This window comes from Salmo salar, chromosome ssa18 (assembly GCF_905237065.1).
Source record: "Salmo salar chromosome ssa18, Ssal_v3.1, whole genome shotgun sequence".
Classification (NCBI taxonomy): Eukaryota; Metazoa; Chordata; class Actinopteri; order Salmoniformes; family Salmonidae; genus Salmo; species Salmo salar.
In genome coordinates this window covers 72,297,866-72,321,028 of record NC_059459.1, presented here as the reverse complement: position 1 = coordinate 72,321,028, position 23,163 = coordinate 72,297,866, and the positions used below count along the sequence as shown (strand labels likewise).

Below are 23,163 nucleotides of genomic sequence, written 5' to 3'. Positions count from 1 at the left end.
GAATACAGATGAAAACACTCTCGGTAGGTAGTGTGGTCTACAGCTTATCATGAAAAACTAGAGAGGAACCAGGCTGTGAGGGGTGGCCCGTCTTCTGGCTGTGCCGGGTGGAGATTTTAACAGAACATGGCCAAGATGTTCAAATGTTCATAGATGACCAGCAGGGTCAAGTAATAATAATCACAGTGGATGTCGAGGGTGCAACAGGTCAGAAAGTCTGTTATTTTATCAAATCAATTCTCTGTAATTATTATTACGGGATTAAACTAATCATGTAAATGTAATTAACTAGGAAGTCGGGGCACCAAGGAAAATCTACAGATTACAAAGTTATAATTTTCCTAATATAACTCTTCAGCTATTTTAATATCTGATCAATTAGTCTTCTAATTAATGAATTATTCTTTACCTCACATTAGTCTCATTCCAAACGTCGTAAATTATTGGTTATCAGCACGAACCCAGCCTTTACTATGAATCATCCATACATCAATTGCCTTAATCATTTATTTACTAACTAACTAAATAATAATAGAAATGCATAAACAAACAACACAGTAGATATGGTTACAAGGAAATGATAGAGGAAGTTCCCTAGTGGGCTAAGCCAATATGACGGCTTGGTGGAAAAAGGGAAGTGGGTGTGGACTGAGAAGGGCGGGAAAGACAAAAGGAGTCATTTCACAGTTGATAATTTTATTAATTGAAATGCTATCCTTTGAACATGAACGCTCACTCATTCGGGAATAATTGCAATCAATATATATTTATGCCCCAGTGTGTCGTCGTGATCTCTGTTGGAATCGTCAGTCCTTCTGTTGGAAAGTTCATCTGAGCGTCTCTCTCTCTGCTTCCCTGAAGTCTTTCGTGGTTAGAATGGATACTTCAGAGTACCATTCAGAAATGTTCTTATAGAATAGCTGTTTCGGCTTTTGTCGGTCTTCGTATCCCAGGTTGACATAATTTCAAGCTGCAGAGTAGTAATTAATATCAATGATTTGCTCTTATTCTGTTGGGACTGATAGTCTCAGAGTTTAACCTCTCTGCGCTAGGTGGGACGCTACCGTCCCACCTGGCCAACATCCGGTGAAATAGCAGAGCGCGAAATTCAAAATACAAAAGTAGTAATATTAAACATCCATGAAAATACAAGTGTTATACACCATTGTTTAGCTTAGAATCTTGGCAATTGAACCACTTTGTCAGATTTACAATAGGCTTTACGGCGAAAGCATAGCATTTGATTGTTTGAGGACAGCGCCCTGCATACTTCCTGCATTAACATAAATTCATAACCTGAACAGATGTCACAAAACTCAAAAATAGCGATAAAATAAATCACTTACCTTTGAAGATTTTCCTCTGTTGGCAATCCAAAGGGTCCCAGCTACACAATAAATGGTCGTTTTGTTCGAAAAAGTCCCTCTTTATATCCCAAAAACTCTGTTTTGTTGGCATGTTTTGTTCAGTAATCCACTGGCTCAAAGGCGTTCAAAACATGCAGACGAAAATGCAGACGAAAATGCAGACGAAAACATTCTAAACATCCGGTAAAGTTCATTGAAACAAGTCAAACGATTTTCTAATTAATCCACTGGTTGTCAATAATCTAAATAATCGATAATATTTAACCTGTTAGGGCTAGGGGGCAGCATTGACACGGCTGGATAAAAAACATACCCGATTTAATCTGGTTACCACTCCTACCCAGTAACTAGAATATGCATATACTTATTACATATGGATAGAAAACACCCTACATTTTCTAAAACTGTTTGAATGGTGTCTGTGAGTATAACAGAACTCAAATGGCAGGTCAAAACCTGAGAGATTCCTTTACAGGAAGTGGCTTGTCTGACCATTTGTTGAACTTCTTTTCCATCTCTATCATTTACTAAGGATCTCTGCTCTAACGTGACACTTCCCACGTCGTCCATAGGCGCTCAGAGCCCGGGAAAAAACAGAATGTCGTCATTCCAGCCCCAGGCTGAAACACATTATCGCCTTTCTCAAGGGGCCGATCAAGGGACACTAGCTTATGCGCGTGACCCCGACCGCCCCCGCCTTTGGGATTTTTTCCTCTGTTTGCCGAAAAGGAGATTCCCTGTCGGAATATTATCGCTTTTTCTACGAGAAAAATGTCGTAAAAATTTATTTTAAACAGCGGTTGACATGCTTCGAAGTACGGTAATGGAATACTTAGAATTTTATTGTCACGAATTGCGCCATGCGCGTGACACTTCTTTACTATTTCGGATAGTGTCTGGAACGCACGAACAAAACGCCGCTATTCGGATATAACGATGGATTATTTTGGACCAAACCAACATTTGTTATTGAAGTAGCAGTCCTGGGTGTGTATTCTGACGAAGACAACAAAAGGTAATGAAACTTTTATAATAGTAAATATGATTATGGTGAGTGCTAAACTTGCCGGGTGTCTAAATAGCGAGCCCGTGATGCCTGGGCTATGTACTTAGAATATTGCAAAATGTGCTTTCACCAAAAAGCTATTTTAAAATCGGACATATCGAGTGCATAGAGGAGGTCTGTATCTATAATTCTTAAAATAATTGTTATGCTTTTTGTGAACGTTTATCGTGAGTAATTTAGTAAAATGTTAGCGAATTCCCCGGAAGTTTGCGGGGGTATGCTAGTTCTGAACGTCACATGCTAATGTAAAAAGCTGGTTTTTGATATAAATATGAACTTGATTGAACAAAACATGCATGTATTGTATAACATAATGTCCTAGGGTTGTCATCTGATGAAGATCATCAAAGGTGAGTGCTGCATTTAGCTGTCTTCTGGGTTTTGGTGACATTATATGCTGGCTTGAAAAATGGGTGTCTGATTATTTCTGGCTTGGTACTCTGCTGACATAATCTAATGTTTTGCTTTCGTTGTAAAGCCTTTTTGAAATCGGACAGTGTGGTTAGATTAACGAGAGTCTTGTCTTTAAATGACTGTAAAATAGTCATATGTTTGAGAAATTGAAGTAATAGGATTTTTAAGGTTTTGAAAATCGCGCCACAGGATAGCAGTGGCTGTTACGTAGGTGGGACGAATTCGTCCCGCCTAGCCTAGAGAGGTTAAACCGGACAAAAGCGTATTCAATAGAAAGGAAAAAGAACGAAGAGCGCGCACACAGTCACGCGCGCAAAACAGTAGAGTCCGTTTCAACAGGCACTTCCCAAAACTTCTTATCCTTGTTCGTTTTTCAGAAAACAAGCCTGAAACCATGTCTAAAGACTGTTGACATCTAGTGGAAGCCATAGGAACTGCAATCTGGGAGCTAAATCCCTATATAGTCAATAGGCTATGGATGGAAAACCAATTACAGAATACACAAAGCATACTAACATTCTACAGTAAATACAGTCTCTAGAAGACTAACAAAACATGACAGTTTGGTTATAACACGATGGCGAATTCAGAGAGAGGAAGGGTGGAGGAAGAGAGACAAAGGAATTTCTCTATCGGACATTGGTAAGCTACGCTCATTGGAATCAAATCCTAAGCATTCTAATAACCGCTCATTTGGAAAAAGGAATGCAATTTATATATTTACGATTGCGCTGTCCTTGGTCGTCGAGGTCCTTTTGTCACGGAGATGTTGGGTGTACGACTCTGGTTTGCCACCAGAGATCAGCATGTCCTTAGGTAGAGTTTCTGGTCGTAGTGGTGGTTAGAATGGATACTTCAACGCACCCTGTAGTTCTTAGAGTTGATCTGTTAGAATAGATGCTTCCGCGGTTGTCGGTGTTCTCGTCCTAGACTTAACCTGTTAGGGCTAGGGGGCAGTATTGACACGGCTGGATAAAAAACATACCCGATTTAATCTGGTTACCACTCCTACCATGTAACTAGAATATGCATATACTTATTACATATGGATAGAAAACACCCTACATTTTCTAAAACTGTTTGAATGGTGTCTGTGAGTATAACAGAACTCAAATGGCAGGTCAAAACCTGAGAGATTCCTTTACAGGAAGTGGCCTGTCTGACCATTTCTTGAACTTCTTTTCCATCTCTATCATTTACTAAGGATCTCTGCTCTAACGTGACACTTCCCACGTCGTCCATAGGCGCTCAGAGCCCGGGAAAAAACAGAATGTCGTCATTCCAGCCCCAGGCTGAAACACATTATCGCCTTTCTCAAGTGGCCGATCAAGGGACACTGGGCTTAGGCGCGTGACCCGACCGCCCCCGCCTTTGGGATTTTTTCCTCTGTTTGACGAAAAGGAGCGTCCCACCTAGCCCATAGAGGTTAAGCACATTTTCAGCTGCAGACTGATAATGCGATGTCTAGGATTTGATTATTCTGTAGTGATCGATGGTTTCAGATTTTAACCATTTCAACATGTGGACCTGTCAGGAATCCCGCTTCCTGAGTCTGTTTCTGCCTGAGATGACTGTTTTTGTTTGAGTGTTGTGTTAGGTTCCTGAACGCACCTGTCTGGTTGCCAGGCAACGAGGTTAGGCGGGAGATCTATTTATTACCCGCACCTGCATCTCATCAACCTTCTGCACACCTGGTCCTGATCTTCACCTCTTCTTAAACCCTGAGCTGACATCCATTCCCTGCCGGATCGTTAGCAATGAACAGTATGTTGTGCCAGCGTATCAGCTTCATGTTTCCTGAGCTAGTTTTGTTGTGTTGTGCTTGTTACTGGTTACTCACTCCCGTTTACTCTGTCTACAGTCATTCTCCCAGAACATTCAACTCCCTTGCCTGGCCGTCGGTGGATACAGTGACTTCATTGGATCAACCCATTTACTCTCATCAACTCAACTCCGCTGCCGCTCCGTCTCCTGGATCACTCAAATTACACATCAAGACTACCAATAAATACTCACCTTCATTTTACTCACCTTGTCCTGGTCTGCTTCTGGGTTCTGTCTTAGAGAATCGTGACAGGACCACCGTCCTCACAATCTTTGGTCTGTAGAGTGGTAACCATTTCAATGTGGGGACTCCAGTATTGGACAAGTATTTAAATTCTTAGTGAGTCCTTTTAAGGACTCTGGTCAAAAGGGTGATTTCATAGCACTGACCCGCTCTTCTGACCATTAGGGGTGTGGCTTAGTTTGTGTACAACATATATGAAAAACCATTATCTCATTTAAATACTAAAATCACATTTCTATCTTTTCAAAAGTATTCTTATATGTTTGATACAATTAAATGCAAAACTCATAACTGAGAAATGTACCCTTTCAGAGATACAGTTATGTTGTTCTATCGTCCTTAACCTCTTACATCTAGATGTTCCGCTAGCGGAACACCTGCTCCAATATCCAATGATGGGCGTGGCGCGAAATACAAATTCCTCTAAAATCCGAAAACTTCAATTTTTCAAACATATGACTATTTTACAGCATTTTAAAGACAAGACTCTCGTTAATCTAACCACACTGTCCGATTTCAAAAAGGCTTTACAGCGAAAGCAAAACATTAGATTATGTCAGCAGAGTACCCAGCCAGAAATAATCAGACTACCCATTTTTCAAGCTAGCATATAATGTCACAAAAAACAAAACCACAGCTAAATGCAGCACTAACCTTTGATGATCTTCATCAGATGACAACCCTAGGACATTATGTTATACAATGCATGCATGTTTTGTTCAATCAAGTTCATATTTATATCAAAAACCAGCTTTTTTACATTAGCATGTGACGTTCAGAACTAGCATACCCCCCACAAACCTCCGGTGAATTTACTAAATTACTCACGATAAACGTTCACAAAAAACATAACAATTATTTTAAGAATTATAGATACAGAACTCCTCTATGCACTCGATATGTCCGATTTTAAAATAGCTTTTCGGTGAAAGCACATTTTACAATATTCTCAGTAGATAGCCCGGCATCACAGGGCTAGCTATTTAGACACCCACCAAGTTTAGCACTCACCAAAATCAGATTTACTATTAGAAAAGTTTGATTACCTTTCCTGTTCTTCGTCAGAATGCACTCCCAGGACTTCTACTTCAATAACAAATGTTGGTTTGGTCCAAAATAATCCATCGTTATATCCAAACAGCGGTGTTTTGTTCGTGCGTTCTAGAAATCGGATAGTGTGGTTAGATTAACGAGAGTCTTGTCTTTAAAATGGTGTAAAATAGTCATATGTTTGAGAAATTGAAGTAATAGCATTTCTAAGGTATTTGAATAACGCGCCACGGGATTCCATTGGCTGTTACGTAGGTGGGACGAAATCGTCCCACTGGCCCTAGAGAAGTTAATTACATCGCATAGGCGAATTCGACATGATTGTTCTTTGAGCCCCCCCTGACCATTTCCCACATTCTTCAAAACAGAAACATTATATTATACATTTTTGGATGTTGGAGTTTTGGCGGGAGGAGGGGGATCTTTAGACCTTTGCCTAGCCGGCACCTTTGATATCCAGCCCAGGACTGGCGAGGGAAGAGAAAGAATAATAGAAGACTCCTTCAGAGGTTTTGATAAAATAACAGGCAACTTTTAGTTTCACTTCCAGTGTTAGCAGTGATCTAGGCCAGTCTGGACTGTAGAATACAGGGGAGTATAACCACTTGCCCTGATCAGTTCTGTTCCGAAGGTGTATTTTAGTATCAGAAGAGGGACATTTGGACTTTAACTTAATATAGTTTTGTGGAACATGGCAAGCAGCTCTTCATGTTTGCTTTGGGATTGTTACCTCCATGTTGTTGTGACATTTAAATATCCAATTTCCAAATGTTGCTGCCTTGGAAAGCAGTTTAATACTCATGTTATGTAATGGTTATACATCCAGTTGAAAGTAACTGAGGTATCTCTATTGGATCCTGGAAATTCAATTGACTCGAAGAGAAAAGAAGACAGCCAACCCAGTATAAGGATCATCAACTAGATTCAGCCGTGGGCTAATGTTTACTTGAGCGGATGGTCAGGTTGTACAGAACATTACTACAAATAATTTTTAGACTTCAAATTGACCGCAAGTGTTACACGGAGTGGAAAAGGGGAACCCAAGATCACACTCAGACGAGGAGACTGGGATGAAGTAACCAAGGTATTTATTGAAACACAGGGGGAAGATGGAGTGCAGGTCAGGGGAAGCTCGGGCGGGTTGCAGGAAACCAGGTGCAGAGGCTGAGGCTGGAGCGAGAGGGGTTGGAACAGGGTAAGCAGATCCGGAGGGGAATCCAAGGAAGAAGTAGAGTGGGGAATCCAAATGGCTACAATCTGGCAGCATGGAAGTGTCAGGGCTTTTTAGAGTATTTGTAGAGGTCTTAATTATGGAACAGGTTGCAGCTGGTTGGGATCTGCTCTGACTCCAGCACACCTGTCTCCGCCCACACAATCACACACACACAGGGAGAGAGGGAGAGGGAGAGGGAGAGAGTGGTGGCAGGTCAAGGAGACACAGGATGAGCAGTAGAGGGCATTGCAGGAGCAGATGTGACAGCAAGAAGCTCAGATATACAGAATATTTGACTAAAACAATAATTTCAAACCTTGCTTACATTTGTGTGTCAGAAAGTATTCATGCCCCTTGACTTATTGCACATGTTGTGATTCAGTCTGCATTTAAAATGATTAAATTGAGATTGTGTCACTGGCCTACACTTAATGTCAAATTGGAATGATGTTTTTAGAAATGTTTACAATTTAATAAAAAATTAAAAGCTGATGTAACCCTCTCACCAGGCTTGAATATGACTCTCACAATATTAACTTATGTAGAGTATCTCAACAGCATGGGATGTTAGGTGAGAAGGACGTCTCCAATAAGAATTCCTATTGTAAACTATCTAGGGTTATGACAATAGGGTATTAACTTCAGATTAAATGATTATAGGTCTGTTATTGAATCAGGATAAACTATCCCATGCATTAAATTAAATTGAAACGATCAATGACTCCACCAAGGCAACATACATAAGGTTCAATATGTGTATTAATACATTTTCAAACACAAATACATTTTCAGACACAACATCAAAAGAAATAAAAATAATAAACCCCAATCAGTCGTGCACAACCCGCGGCCAAATAATTTCAAGTTTTCTTAAATAAACCATTGGCGTGCGTTGGAGCTAAAAAAAAATGACGACACCCAAAAATATCCAGAAGCACCTCACATTGTGGTTACTCACTACTTAGTAGATATTCCCTCAGCGAAGTATGGCAGTTCCATGCAGGTTTCCTCACAAAGTCCAAGGCAAGCACAGCTACCAATGCAGACAGTACTCCTTAGCCGTAACCTATATCCCATGGGAACATGAACTCGTTAAGCTTCCCAAGCAATTATTTCCCGGTGTCACACGATGCTAGGCTAACCTCAAGGCTAACCTCAAGGCAGTCTTTACTAAGTGTTAACAAAATTATAACAACTCTCTTATAAAATAAAATTGGTATTTCTCTTCATGTCTTAGTAGGTATGGGTTTTGTTCTAGTTTTGTCGTCTTCTTTTACAATTTTTCTTCACCAACGGTCCTAATGTAAAACGTCCATCCTTTTCTTAACGTCTCTTTCTCTCCCTTTTTTTCCCAGGCCTCCCGTAACCAGGTCAACTCCCATTGGCCACAGCTTAACAAGCAACCTTATCGGTCAAAACTTGAACTTAAATGTAAATCAAACTATTCACTTAAACATTAAATAAATATTTCTTCAAAAAGCATAATGCATTAACAACATTACAGTTTAGGAGCAATTCAATCACCTTTTAAATATAATACCAATTAATTATAACAAATAAACTCAATACTTGGTTTTAACAAGAATAACTCAATACCTAGTTCAAACAAGTACTTGGTTTTAACAAGAATAAACTCAATACCTAGTTCAAACAAGGGTATTACACTGAAATGACGAGTCAATAAGTATTCAACTTGTTATGGCAGGTCTAAATAGGTTTTGGAGAACAAATTTGCTTAACAAGTCACATAATAATTTGCATGGACTCACTCTGTGTGCAGTAGTGTTTAACATGATTTCTGAATGACTACCTCATCTGTACCCTACACACACACAATTATCTGTAAGGTCCCTCAGTCGAGCAATGAATATGAAACAGAGTTAACCACAGTTTCCAATGCCTCGCGAAGGGCACCTATTGGTAGATGGGTAAAAATAAAAAAGCAGACATTCAATTTCCCTTTAACCCTCCTGCTGGGTTCCAGTCGAATTGGACCGATTTACAAGTTCTCTCTGAAAAATGTAGTTCATTTAATCTGATTGTCATAAGGTTCCATGACTTTGTCCACACAGGGCATCTGAACACACAAAATACATGATGATTTTCAGAACATTTTGGGTATTTTATTTAACTTTGCACACCTGTGGTGTTCCCGGTCAAAAATGACCGGTCATTAGAAATGAATGGGTGAGACTACAATTAGTGTATACAACTGAGTTCAGGCACATGCCCATTCATCAGATGGAGCTCACACACACCTCACTCCCCTTCTTGGCTTCCATGGCAACCCCCACGGGAACCTTTCCCCAATAGAATCTTTCCCCCACAGGACCCACACCTGTTGGCATTCTCACAAACAATCCCAACATTGTTTAAATAATATATAGAACTTCTTGCAGCTCTGGTATATAAAGCTTTTTTATGCGTGGGAATACTTTGGAACAGATTTTCAAAATTAAAATCACTTGTAGCTGATTTGCTGGTGTTGTACAGTCTTATGTCCAACAATGTAAAAAACAATATTGTTGCTCAGAAATATTGGGGGACAAATAAAATACCCCGTGGGCCAAATTACGCTCTGCATACCACCAGTTGGAGAACCCTGTTCTAATACCTTATTGTGTATTTATTTGTTGACTTTTTGCTGTCATTGTAAACTAAATAATTTGAATTTTCTCTTGGTCCTGGGAGATATGATAACAATAAAATGTGTTTTAGTGGTTGTAATGGACCATGTTCCAGGTTGACTGCATTGCAGATGCTTGCCAGATCGCACAACGCCTCGATAAGTGTTAAACATATAAACTAACCACATCACTTGAAGGACCTCCCGAGTGGAGCAGCGGTCTAAAACATCACTTTTCTTAAGCAACCTGATGCCTAACTGAGGTAATGACGTGGCATGCAACCCATTGGTTGATGCAATGCAACGTCTGCAATGTGGTCAGCCTGGAACATGACCAATCTTTTATCACATGGCGAGAGCAGAGCATCAAGACAAACCACTCCTCTCTTTCATATTATTTCTTGATAGAATGCCAAGAGTGTGCAAAGCTGTCATCAAGGCAAAGGGTGGCTACTTAAAATAATCTAAAATCTAAAATATATTTTGATTTGTTTATCACTTTTTAGGTTACTAGATGATTCCATATGTGTTATTTTCTAGTTTTGATGTCTTCACTATTATTCTACAGTGTAGAAAATAGTAAAAAAAAAAAAAAAAACTTGAATGAGTAGTCCAAACTTTTGACTGGTACAGTATACAAAATGATGTTGACACCCCTTCAAATGAGTGGATTTGGGCTATTTCAGCCATAGCCATTGCTGACAGGTGTATGAAATCGAGCACACAGCAATGCAATCTCCATAGGAAACATTGGCAGTCGAATGGCCTTACTGAAGCGCTCAGTAACGTTTAACGTGGCACCTTGATAGGATGCCACCGTCCCAACAAGTCAGTTCGTCAAATTTCTGCCCTGCTAGAGCTGCCCCGGTCAACTGTAAGTGCGGTTATTGTGAAGTGGAAACGTCTAGGAGCAACAGCAGCTCAGCCACGAAATGGTAGGCCACACAAGTTCACAGAACGGGATACAGAACGAGACACAGAACGGGACCGGTGAGTGCTAAATCGCATAGTGCATAAAAATAATTTGTCCTCGGTTGCAACACTCACTACCGAGTTCCAAACTGCCTCTGGAAGCAATGTCAGCACAAGAACTGTTTGTCAGGAGGGTTTCCATCGTCGAGCAACCGCACAAAGGCCTAAGATCAGCATGTGCAATGCCAAGTGTTGGCTGGAGTGGTGTAAATCTCGCTGCCATTGGACTCTGGGGCAGTGGAAATGCATTCTCTGGAGTGATGAATCATGTATCACCATCTGGCAGTCTGATGGACGAATCTGAGTTTGGCGGCTGTCAAGAGAACGCTTCCTGCCCCAGTGCATAGTGCCAACTGTAAAGTTTGGTGGAGGAGGAATAATGGTCTGGGGCGGATTTTCATGGTTCGGGCTAGGCCCCTTTGTTCCAGTGAATTGAAATCTTAACGCTACAGCATACAATGATGATTCTGTGCTTCCAGCTTTTGTAGCAACAGTTTGGAGAAGGCCCTTCCCTGTTTCAGCATGACAATGTCCTGTGCACAAAGCGAGGTCAATACAGAAATGGTTTGTTGAGATCGGTGTGGAAGAACTTGACTGGCCTGCACAGAATCCTGACCTCAACCCCATCAAACACTTTTGGGATGAATTGGAACACTGACTACAAACCAGGCCTAATCGCCTAACATCAGTTTCCGACCTCACTAATGCTCTTGTGGCTGAATGTAAGGAAGTCCCCGCAGCAATGTTCAAGTTCAAGTGGAAATCCTTCCCAGAAGAGTGGAGGCTGTTATAGTAGCAAAGGGGGGACCAACTACATATTAATGCCCATGATTTTGTAATGAGATGTTCGAGGAGCAGGTGTCCACATACTTTTGGTGATGTAGTGTATGTGGCAGCATGTGTGATTACAGATCAGTGGGAAAAGGGACGCTCAGAAAATGAAAGAAGAGACACTGGGGTGAAGCCTCACTACTGTGACGAGTGTTGGAAGGCCTTTTCATTACAAAAAGAGCTGTAAGTCCATCAGTGAAGCCATACCATTGTGAATTATGCAGGAAATATTTTGCCCAGCTAAGTAACATTAAAGATGCGTCAGAAAACGCATCTGAAATTAAGGATGTTTGTATGCAACAGGTATGGCAGGGGGTTTGTCTTAATGCAATACTTTACAAGACACAAACAAAGCTAAGAGTTAGTCATATTGATGCTTGGGAGGACATGCCTGTCCAGTACTTATAAGCCTACAAGGCTTAGAATATGTTATGTCGCTCTGAGGTTGTGAACTGTTTCAAATTTCCAGATTTAGAAATACACACTGTGATGTGGATCTATTCCGTTGCATTTCTTCCCTTAGAAAGAATTCAAAGTGTTTTTATGTAATTCTTTATACATTGTTTTAATGTATTTTAATAAATAGGTTGTGGATTTTATTGTTTTTTGTTACTATCACAAAAGATGTTGTCAACATTGGTACTGTGTACAAACGTGTCATTAAGCTGTTGCATAAAGCTTTACAATGTTTTTTATTCATATTTTGATTGACATGCTGATCATAATAACAGATATTCCTTCACCTCACCGACTTGTCATTCACATAGTTACTTAAAAATGAAGTCTTTACGTTTTTCTTTGTATCATCTTTTCATTATTCATTTTCTTCAACATGTCATGATGTTTCCATTTTCTTGTCTCTAAATAAATGAAAATAAACAAATGAAATTCTATTCAACCTCCAACCCCCCTTAAAGGGTTTATTTTGAGTATTTTCACAAAGTCATGAACACACAAAGAAACAAAGAGAAAGATTTGTGCCCTTTTTTAGAAACACTTTGCCACCGCCCTGGCTTTATTTACCTATCATTGATTATACATGGTCTGTCCATGAATAGTTCATTGATCAGGGATGACACCAGCTCCTCCAGGTTCACTCAAATCAAATCAAATTATATTGGTCACATACACATGGTTAGCAGATATGTGAGTGTAGCGAAATGCTTCTGCTTCTAGTTCCAACAGCGCAGTGATATTTTCAAACAATTCCATGACAACTACCTAACACACACAAATCTAAAGGGCTGAATGAGAATATGTACATATAAATATAAATGCAAAGAAAGTGTACATGGTGCCCCTTTACGTTGGAGGTCCTGAGTAGAGCGCCCTCATCTGGTCCTGGGTGGTGCATTTAGCTTATCATAGCCCTCGTCAGCGATAACTCCCCTCTCTAGGAGTCAGTCATCCATGCCCTTTCCCCTAAAAATTAAACTTCAAATTCATTCACCTCCCCAGCTTCTCATTCACCCTTAAATTCTCTGAATAGAAATGGCTCCTGCTCCTTCAGGATCTCTAAGAAAATATCTTTGCCTTTGGGGCCACATCCTGTCAGGGGCCAATCAAAGAGCTCCCTCATCTTCTTCTGTTTGGTTCTTTCAGATCTCACTTCACTGTAGCCATTGGCAGTGATGACTCCACTCTTCAGGAGTCTGTCCAAGATGGGGTCCACCTGGCTCACTCTCTGGATCAGGTCTGTCCGGTGGAGGTCCACAAAGTGCTTACTTTGTTGCTGTTGTCGGCTGGAAAAAAAGTAGAATTATTATCTTTGACTTTAACTGACGTGGTGCATGTTTAGTCAATCTTTTTCACATAATATTTTTCTGACCTCTTCGTATTGTGTGATCCCATACGATTTTCCCCTCCACGTCACTGATTAGCTTCATATTGAAGTCAACATCTGCATCTTTTATGAACACTTCAAAAGAAGTTTGGTGTAACATAGTGTGAAGGTTGTACTTTGCACTTTGAAGGGTTTCTTTGCCTTACTTGCCTTCACACTTTTGTAAACCTGCTTATTCTATACTTAATATGGAATTTAATGAAGAATGGTTTCTGATTTTTTAAAAAGTTGTTAAGTAAAACCATATAGGGTTCTTTGTTGGTCCCCATAAGGGAACCCTTTGCTGAGGGTTCTACCTAAAACCCTCTATGTAGGGTTCTTCATAGAACCCCCTGTAAATGGTTCTACCTAGAACCCTCTATGAACGGATCTACTAAGAACCCTTTTCATATATCATAAGGCTTTTCTTTGAGGGCCTAGAATAGTTGTAGGAAACTCCTGGTTTACAGGCCACATTAGGCCTTCAAGCCACATTATGCTCACTTTCAAAGTGATGTGTAATCCAGCCAGAGTGAGGACATCCAACAATTATCATTTGTATTACTTGCAACCTGCATTCAGAATGACTTCCAGGGTAGTGAAGATTGATAAATGAGACTAAATCTAAAATCTAAACTTGAACAACCATCCAGGATAATGAGTGCAATAAATCCAACTACTAACAGATTGGATTAGTTTAGGTATGTTATTAATCTTTGTGTAGCATAATATTAATCAACCAATCAATGTACATGCAAAAACGCAGATATCAAAACAAACAATTCTGAAAATCAACCTGCAATAGAGCATACTGGGAAATATGATTATGATTGGCATGGTTTTGAATGTTATACTCTACATAGAGTAAAAATGACAACCACACTCAACTCTGGTTATTAATATCAACACTGGAGTACTTTTACACCACTATGTCAGTTACATGTCAAATGATTATGGTTATAACAGAAATATATATGCACAAAAATTCCCATATAGGTTTGCTCACCTATCTTTTTTTGCTTTTCAGATTACTCAAACTCCTGATGTTAAAGTTTAAACACTGAGATAAACACAAATGCTCAAGCACTATGTAAAATAAAGAAATTACAATAAATATGCTTATTCAGATTCAGAAGCTTCTTGCCTTCCAAAGAATCCTTCTTGCCTTAACATTTTTTATAAAAATAACATTATCTTCCAAAAACATTTCTTAGCAAGTTAAAGGTTCTAGGTAGAACCCTTTGCCTTGAAAAGAACCCCTGTCTCCCAAAAAGGGTTCTTCAGATGAAAATGGTTCTTGGTAGAACCCTATCCCTCTGCAAAGATCGCTTTTGTATTCCTTTTTTCTATGAGGGCAGTTGCCAGCTGGGTAATTCCATGTGAAAATAGAACAAAATGTAGAATTTCCCCAACATATTTTTTATTGTCATGAAAACGATGTTATATTCATGAATAAAGAGCACAGTCAACATAGGTTTTTGACAAATTAAACTTTTTACCACAACCTATCTACTACTATTGTACGCTTTATGAATACTGTAATTAACTCACCATCACATTGGCACATGTTGTGCAACTTCTCACAGCCCCTGGGGACAGACACATCAATCAGAAAATCAACCACACCAAGCATGAACCTCAGTGATAATACAGTGGTCTTAATTTCCTGGTACACAAAGCATTTTAAAATCAATGATATCACAAATACAATAACAATGATATTTAGTGCAAATAATGATCTCCATGAGATGCTCCCAGAGTCACTGTCTCCACTGTGTAGATAGGTGGGTTTGGACATCCCGTGTCATTATATTGTGTATTAGAATATTAAAATATCAAGAACCTGAACATGAGTGAGAGAATATAGAGATGTGAAAAAGAACTGCTTACCGTCTTCAATCAATTTGATGTCCGGTACTTCCAACATTTTACGAGGCTCCTCCTCTTTTATCCTATCTGAATGGGATGGGTTGTGGATGCCGTAGGCCACAGGACCTCTAATGGTGAAGCCAAGGTAGAAGCGGACGTGTCCGGACTTCCAAACTTTGCTTTGTTGGTCGGCAGAAACTTCAATCTCCTTGCCATCAACGCCCACAATCACTCTGTGCTGTCTAACCACTCCATTGACTGGAAGTAGAAGATCCTGGACACTGGGTTCTTTCCACACCTCACCACTGCTCCACTTTTGAGAGATAAAGTCTTGCCTAGCCTCTGGCCTTGCCATTGGTTTCTCCTCTACCAATAGGTTGTCTATTTTTGATCTATGAACCAGTCTGCTCAAACCCTCACCCTTTCCCAGGAAAATAAGGGGGCGAAGGTACCTTGAGCGAAGATGCTTCTTGTATGTGTTTTTGTAGGAGACTTCCATCTCCAGAAGACATTTGTTGAGGTCAAAATTGAAATCCATTTTCTTATGCTCCTCGGGCCAAAACAGCAAAAGGACTAAGAAGTAAAACTCTGGGGTTTGGTTACTGAAATTGGCCAATAGATTTCTCTCCAGAACGCTTCTTAGGATTGGCAAAGGGGTAAGCATTGGAGATGCTGCATCCACTTCGCTTAAGATGATGTTGGCAAGGATGAAGTTTTGGGAAGCGTTATTCTCACCATCACCATCTTTCTTTTTTCCCACTCTTTTTTTATTACCTCCCTCCCCTCATCATAGCCCTTATCAAGACAGCAAAGCAGTCCACGGAAGGCAATGGCCATTTCTTCTTTGAGCTTCTGGAGGGGTACATCTATTGCAGACTCTGAGTGTATAGGTTTGCATGTTCCCACGTATTTGCAGTAGCAGTTCTTGACATCAGTCTGAAAGTAATGTGGTTCGTCTTTTTTCATGCTGGGCTTGGAGTAAGTCAAGTAACTGTCAAAAAACTCACATTTCCTCTCCACCTCATCCCTAAGGCTGATGATGAGTGGCTTGTAATTGAAGAGCTTTTTCTGTCCGATTGATATGAAAAAGGAGTCAGCTGATATTTCCATGGTAAGAACCTTTTGCCAGTTTTTATCAAGAGAGACAAGTGAGTCAAAAACAATGTTGGCAACACATAGATAACCAAATAGTCCTCTGTTGTTAAAGATGTGTGAGAAGTTGGCCGTATCATCGTCTTGCATGTCTGCTCCTTGCTCATTTTCAGCAGCCCTTTCCACATCTTTGAAATGCAAAAAGGCCTTTTCTGCCAGTTCCAAGATGTCTTGTGCAGAGATGGAAGGATCATGGACCCTGCTCTTTAAATTTTTCTTGTATACTTGCCCCAGAGTGTCAGCAACAAATGAATTCTTAGGATCTCTGTCTATTGCTATTTTTGCCCACTGCTCCGCTTTACCATATTCCCTCATCATAAGGTAAAAGAAACGAGCAAGAGCTTGAGGGAAAAATGGGTTTTGCACGATTTTCTCTGAAGCCAATTTCAAAACAGATGCACAATTTATTTGTGATTCATTGGCTTCAATATCGTGAATCAACCTGGAAAACAGATCCTGTGTTTCATGTCCTGTATTCTGCTGATGGTCCACTCTGATTTCCCTCTTAGTCAGCATGTCTTTGATGACAGGCATCAAACATTGTTGCACCTCTTCTCCACAAAAGTCTATCAGAAATGTCGTTGCTGTATCACTCCTGGTTACACCTGCCGTAGCCAGTACCTTAACACACTGCTGTGCTATCAGTGAGTGAGCCATGCGGACATTTTTGTCTTTTCCCTGTCTTGTAGGGTATGTCACTATCAGCTGTTTGAAATGCTCCATTCGCTGCTCAAAGGAAGGACCTCCATAAATGGGATCTGGAGGACCCAGGAATGCCTGACATTGTGACTGCAGAAGGTGGGAGCCAGGGACATAGGCATTCACAAGTGATAAGAAAGCAAGGAGCTGGGAATTTTTAGGTCTTCTTTTTTCCCTAACATTTAAAAAGGCAAACGTTTTTTTTACATAATCTCCACAGAAATTTTCTCGCATTATGTTAAAGCCATGAAACTGTTTGTGTTCATTGCTGTAGCTTCGACTGATCTCAATCTGTTTCTCCTCAAACTGTTGTTTCTCTGCTTCAGAAAGTTCCGTCCTGAGAATAACATGTCTTGAGTTGTTATGGTCATCTTGTTTGATAACTGCCTTACGCAAACAGTTTAAAATGATGACCACAGGCATGTTGGTTGTAATGTTTCTCTCTGCAATCTCTTTCATGATGGCATCCTGCAGATTCTCCAGAACACGCTCATCTTCCAGCATTAAGAGCACAGTGTTCTGGTGGCCTTGATTGCCTGCAGTGAAAAGGTGAATCACCTGCTTGGCGATAGCGGTGATTTCTGAGGTAGGACCTGTTAGAACAGCACACCTCAGTGTTTTCCTCATGTCCCAGAGCACCTGCTTGGCCAGAGTGATTCCCCCTCTGCCTGGCTGATGCAGCAGCTTGATGGTAGAAGTCAGGTCACCCTTACACTGTTTCTTAATATTTTGTATCAGCTCAGTGTACCCATCTCTTTTGATAAAGGGGGTTGTTTTATCAGCTGACGTTGCCCTTTCAGCCCAGCAGAAGTTAAGCCATTGAGGTGGGGCTCCTCTGTAAAAATCTGCCTCAGTCTTCTTAGCTACTGCGGAGTCTATGTCCTCTTCTTCAAATGTATTTGCGTACAAAACATCCAGAAGTGAAATGGAAGCCCTGATTTCACTTCCAACATAAATTTCACAACCACGGGAATTGGACAGGGATGGTCCCTTGTTGTGTGCCATATTTGTTGTCTCCCGTCCCAAGCTTAACCAGTGTTCTGAATATTAGTTATACTTCATGTGGTGGTATGGACTCTGAGAAAGGAGACAATAATGTTTCAGTAAGAATGTTGAAGGTCATTAATGGGTATAAACAAAAGGCTGATTACAGTATATCTTTGACTTTGTTGGACTTTCATTTATATAGCTGATAAGTTGGACATTGGTTGGATTTATCTACTGACACTGCATGGCGCTGACAAATACAGACTTCATCACTTTCATGTGTTTATTGAACACACCGTGTAAACATTTACAGTGCAGGGTGGGAAAAGTATGTGAACCCTTGGATTGGTTGACCCTCCTTTGGAAGCAATAACCTCAACCAAACATTTTCTGTAGCTGCAGATCAGACTTGCACAATGATCAGGAGGAATATTGGACCATTACTCTTTACAAAACATTTTTCCGTCGATGATAGCAAGCTGTCCAGGCCCATTTGCAGCAAAGCAGAACCAAACCACGATGCTCCCTCCACCATACTTTACATTTGGGATGAGGTTTTGATGTTTGTGTGCTGTGCTTTATTTTCTCCACACATAGTGTTGTGTGTTCCTTCCAAGCAACTCAACTTTAGTTTAATAATCTGTCCACAGAATATTTTGCCAGTAGCACTGTGGAACATCCAGGTGCTCTTTTGCGAACTTCAGACGTGCAGCTATGTTTTTTTTTTGACTGCAGTGGCTTCTATCGTGGTGTCCTCCCATGAACACCATTCTTGTTTAGTGTTTTACATATCGTTCCAGAGATTTCTGTAAGTCTTTAGCTGACACTCTAGGATTCTTCTTAACCTCATTGAGCGTTCGGCACTGTGCGCTTGCAGTCATCTTTGCAGGACAGCCAGTATTAGGGAGAGTAGCAACAGTGCTGAACTCTCTCCATTTATAGACAATTGTTTTACAGTGGACTGATGAACATCAAGGCTTTTAGAGATACTTTTGTAACCCTTTCCAGCTTCATGCAAGTGAACAATTCTTAATCTTAGGTCTTCTGAGATCTGTTTTGTTCGAGGCATGGTTCACATCAGCCAATGCTTCTTGTGAATAGCAAACTCAAATTTTGTGAGTGTTTTGTATAGGCAGGGCAACACTAACCAACATCTCCAATCTCATCTCATTGATTGGACTCCAGGTTAGCTGACTCCTGACTCCAATTAGCTTTTGGAGAAGTCATTAGCCTTGGGGTTTCCAACCTACACTTTGAAATGTTAAATGATGTATTCAAAATAGACAAGAGGAGTACAATAATTTGTGTGTTATTAGTTTTAGCACACTGTGTGTGTCTATTGTTGTGACTTAGATGAAGGTCAGATCAAATTTTATGACCAATTTGTGCAGAAATCCAGGTAATTCGAAAGGGTTCACATACTTTAACTCGCCACTGTATGTCAAACATTTCTTAAGACAAGTAGTGGAATGTTGGCACAAACAGACCGGTCCCTTAGCTAGATCTGAGTGATGATCTGAATTAATAAAACACAATCTTGTTTAGCAGGTCATAACCCTCTCTATTAAATGTTATGCTTCATGGGTAGGGCCTTCCCAATTTGCACAAACTGGTTCAATCTTGTTTAAATGTAATTTGTCAATGTACTGTATTGTGACGTGGAATGTATGTGTAAAATACATTGGATTTGCAAGTCATCAACATTGTTTTGAGGATGACATCTTCACCACAGGATTATGTCATTATTGTAACCAATTTTCAACATAGATAAACCTTGTATTAAATATATTGACTTTGTACCTTTGAAAAAATGTCAGATCTTCAAAGTCATATCCACTATCGTGAATCCAACATATACATTTTTAAGTTATAGACAAACTGGAATTAAAGCCCGACTAAGTCAGTGGAACAGATGGAACTATCCAAGAAGAAGATAGAATAGATGTCTTTGAAATGTTGATATTTGGTTGTGTTGACAACCAAACATAATTCAATATCACTTTTGCAATAAAGTAAATAGCCTATTAACTTGTCGACAAGTTAACAAATGATATGTTGGATTCACATCTCCAACTGAACCAAAAATACAATTAAAAACTATACAAGCAGAAGATACATCTCCTTCAAATGTTGATATTTGGTTCCATCAAGGCTATTTTTATTTGTGATTTTTATAGGGGGTAGATCATCTTTAATATTGCAGATTGATTGTAGCTTCCATCAATGTAATTGTCTGCATCATTTCCAATCCCCCATATCTTTTTTGGGGTGTATATATATATATTTTGTTGGAAGTTTACATACACTTAGGTTGGAGTCATTAAAACTCATTTTTCAACAAACTCCACACATTTCTTGTTAACAAACTATATTTTTGGCAAGTCGGTTAAGACATCTACTTCGTGCATGACACAAGTAATTTTTCCAACAATTGTTTACAGACAGATTGTTTCACTTATAGTTCACTGTATCACAATTCCAGTGGGTCAGAAGTTTACATACATTAAGCTGACTGTGCCTTTAAACAGCTTGGAAAGTTATAGAAACTGATGTCATGGCTTTAGAAACGTCTGACAGGCTAATTGACAACATTTGAGTCAATTGGAGGTGTACATGTCGATGTATTTCAAGGCCTACCTTCAAACTCAGTGCCTCTTTGCTTGACATCATGGGAAAATCTAAAGAAATCAGCCAAGACCTCAGAAAAAAATTGTAGACCTCCACAAGTCTATTTCATCCTTGGGAGCAATTTCCAAATGCCTGAAGGTACCACGTTCATCTGTACAAACAATAGTACGCAAGTATAAACACCATGGGACCAAGCAGCCGTCATACCGCTCAGGAAGGAGACGCGTTCTGTCTCCTAGAGATGAAAGTACTTTGGTGCGAAAAGTGCAAATCAATCCCAGAAAAACAGCAAAGGACCTTGTGAAGATGCTGGAGGAAACAGGTACAAAAGTATCTATATTCACAGTAAAACGAGTCCTATATCGACATGACCTGAAAGGCCGCTCAGCAAGGAACAAGCCACTGCTCCAAAACCACCATAAAAAAGCCAGACTATGGTTTGCAACTGGACATGGGGACAAATATCGTACATTTTGGAGAAATGTCCTCTGGTTTGATGAAACAAAAATAGAACTGTTTGGCCATAATGACCATCGTTATGTTTGGAGGAAAAAGGGGGAGGCTTGCAAGCCGAAGAACACCCTCCCAATCATGAAACACTGGGGTGGCAGCATCATGTTGTGGGAGTGCTTCGCTGCAGGAGGGACTGGTGCACTTCACAAAATAGATGGCTTCATGAGGCAGGAAAATTATGTGGATACATTGAAGCAATCTCAAGACATCAGTCAGGAAGTTAAAGCTTGGTCACATATGGGTCTTCAAAATGGGAAAATGACCCCAAGCAAACTTCCAAAGTTGTGGCAAAATGGCTTAAGGACAACAAAGTCAAGGTATTGGAATAGCCATCACAAAGCCCTGACCTCAATCCTATAGAAAATAAAGATTAAGATTGGCAAAAGAACACAGACACTGGACAGAGGAACTCTGCCTAGAAGGCCAGCATCCCGGAGTTGCCTCTTCACTGTTGACATTGAGACTGGTGTTTTGCGGGTACTATTTATTGAAGCTGCCAGTTGAGGACTTGTGAGGCATCTGTTTCTCATACTTAACACTGTAATGTACTTGTCCTCTTGCTCAGTTGTGCAATGTGGCCTCCCACTCCTCTTTCTATTCTGGTTAGAGCCAGTTTACCCTGTTCTGTGAAGGGAGTAGTACACAGCATTGTACCAGATCTTCAGTTTCTTGGCAATTTCTCGCATGGAATAGCCTTCATTTCACAGAACAAGAATAGACTGACGAGTTTCAGAAGAAAGTCCTTTGTTTCTGGACATTTTGAGCCTGTAATCAAACCCACAAATGATGATGCTCCAGATACTCAAGTAGTCAATAGAAGGCCAGTTTTATTGCTTCTTTAATCAGGACAACAGTTTTCAGCTGTGCTAACATAATTGCAAAAGCGTTTTCTAATGATCAATTAGCCTTTTAAAATGATAAACTTGGATTAGTTAACACAACGTGCCATTGGAACACAGGAGTGATGGTTGCTGATAATGGGCCTCTGTATACTTATGTAGATATTCCATAAAAAATCAGCTACAATCGTCGTTCACAACATTAACAATGTCTACACTGTATTTCTGATCAATTTGAACAGAAAATTAGCTTTTCTTTCAAAAACAAGGACATTTCTAAGTGACCCCAAAATGTTGAACAATCTATTTTACAATAGTTATATTTTGTTTGTTTTTAGTCCTGTCCTTCCTCTAACTTCCACCTCTCCCATCTATTGCTAATGTCCATCCAGTTTGATTGTGTGCTATTTCACAAAAGTTCTGAACCTATATACATTTTACAGACACAGTATATTTTACATTTGTTATCTTGTTGTTATTAGTCATACCCTTCAGCTCAATTCAACCTCTCCCATCTTTCTCTTAACACCATTGATATTGGATTTCTATTTTCCATATATTTTTCAACTGTGCTGTGATACTTCACAAAAGTTCTGAACCTTTCTATTCTCATAGTTCCTACAAATTGGAAATTAATAAAGATACACTTTTTTTGCTAATAGTATTATTATATTATTGATCTATTGACTATGGCTTTTCAAATCAGCCAGTATTGCTATCTGCAGCGTTAGCTCCAGGTAAATGTTGCAATTCTTCAGCCATTCCTGGACCTGTGACCAAAACGAGCTACATATGGACAGTACCAAAATAAATGATCTGGGAAGGTTGTGTCCCCCATATATATAACAATGTCTTGGTTGCAAGAATTTTGTATAATAATTTAAATTGAAAAATTCTAAGTTTTGAATCCGTTTTTCGTGTCAGTTCATAAACAATGTGCCATGGAATTAATCAATAAAGTATATTGAAAATGACAGATGTCAATTTTTTGGTCTAGGGGGCAGTATTTTCACGGCCGGATAAAAAAAGTACCCGATTTAATCTGGT

At 39.8% G+C, this 23,163-nt stretch overlaps 1 protein-coding gene across 1 annotated transcript in view; it reads right to left on the bottom strand.

The window, feature by feature from the left end:
• Positions 1-12,318: 12,318 nt before the first annotated feature.
• The window catches only part of LOC123728753 (sterile alpha motif domain-containing protein 9-like), a 29,941-nt gene continuing 19,096 nt past the window's right edge, over positions 12,319-23,163 (bottom strand). The window contains exons 3-5 of the mRNA XM_045701485.1: positions 15,320-18,226; positions 14,981-15,018; positions 12,319-13,349 (exon numbers count right to left, since the gene is read on the bottom strand). Of these exons, the coding sequence (XP_045557441.1) occupies positions 15,986-18,154 (2,169 nt within the window). The 5' untranslated portion in view covers positions 18,155-18,226 and the 3' untranslated portion in view covers positions 12,319-13,349; positions 14,981-15,018; positions 15,320-15,985. The remainder of the gene's footprint in view (positions 13,350-14,980; positions 15,019-15,319; positions 18,227-23,163) is intronic.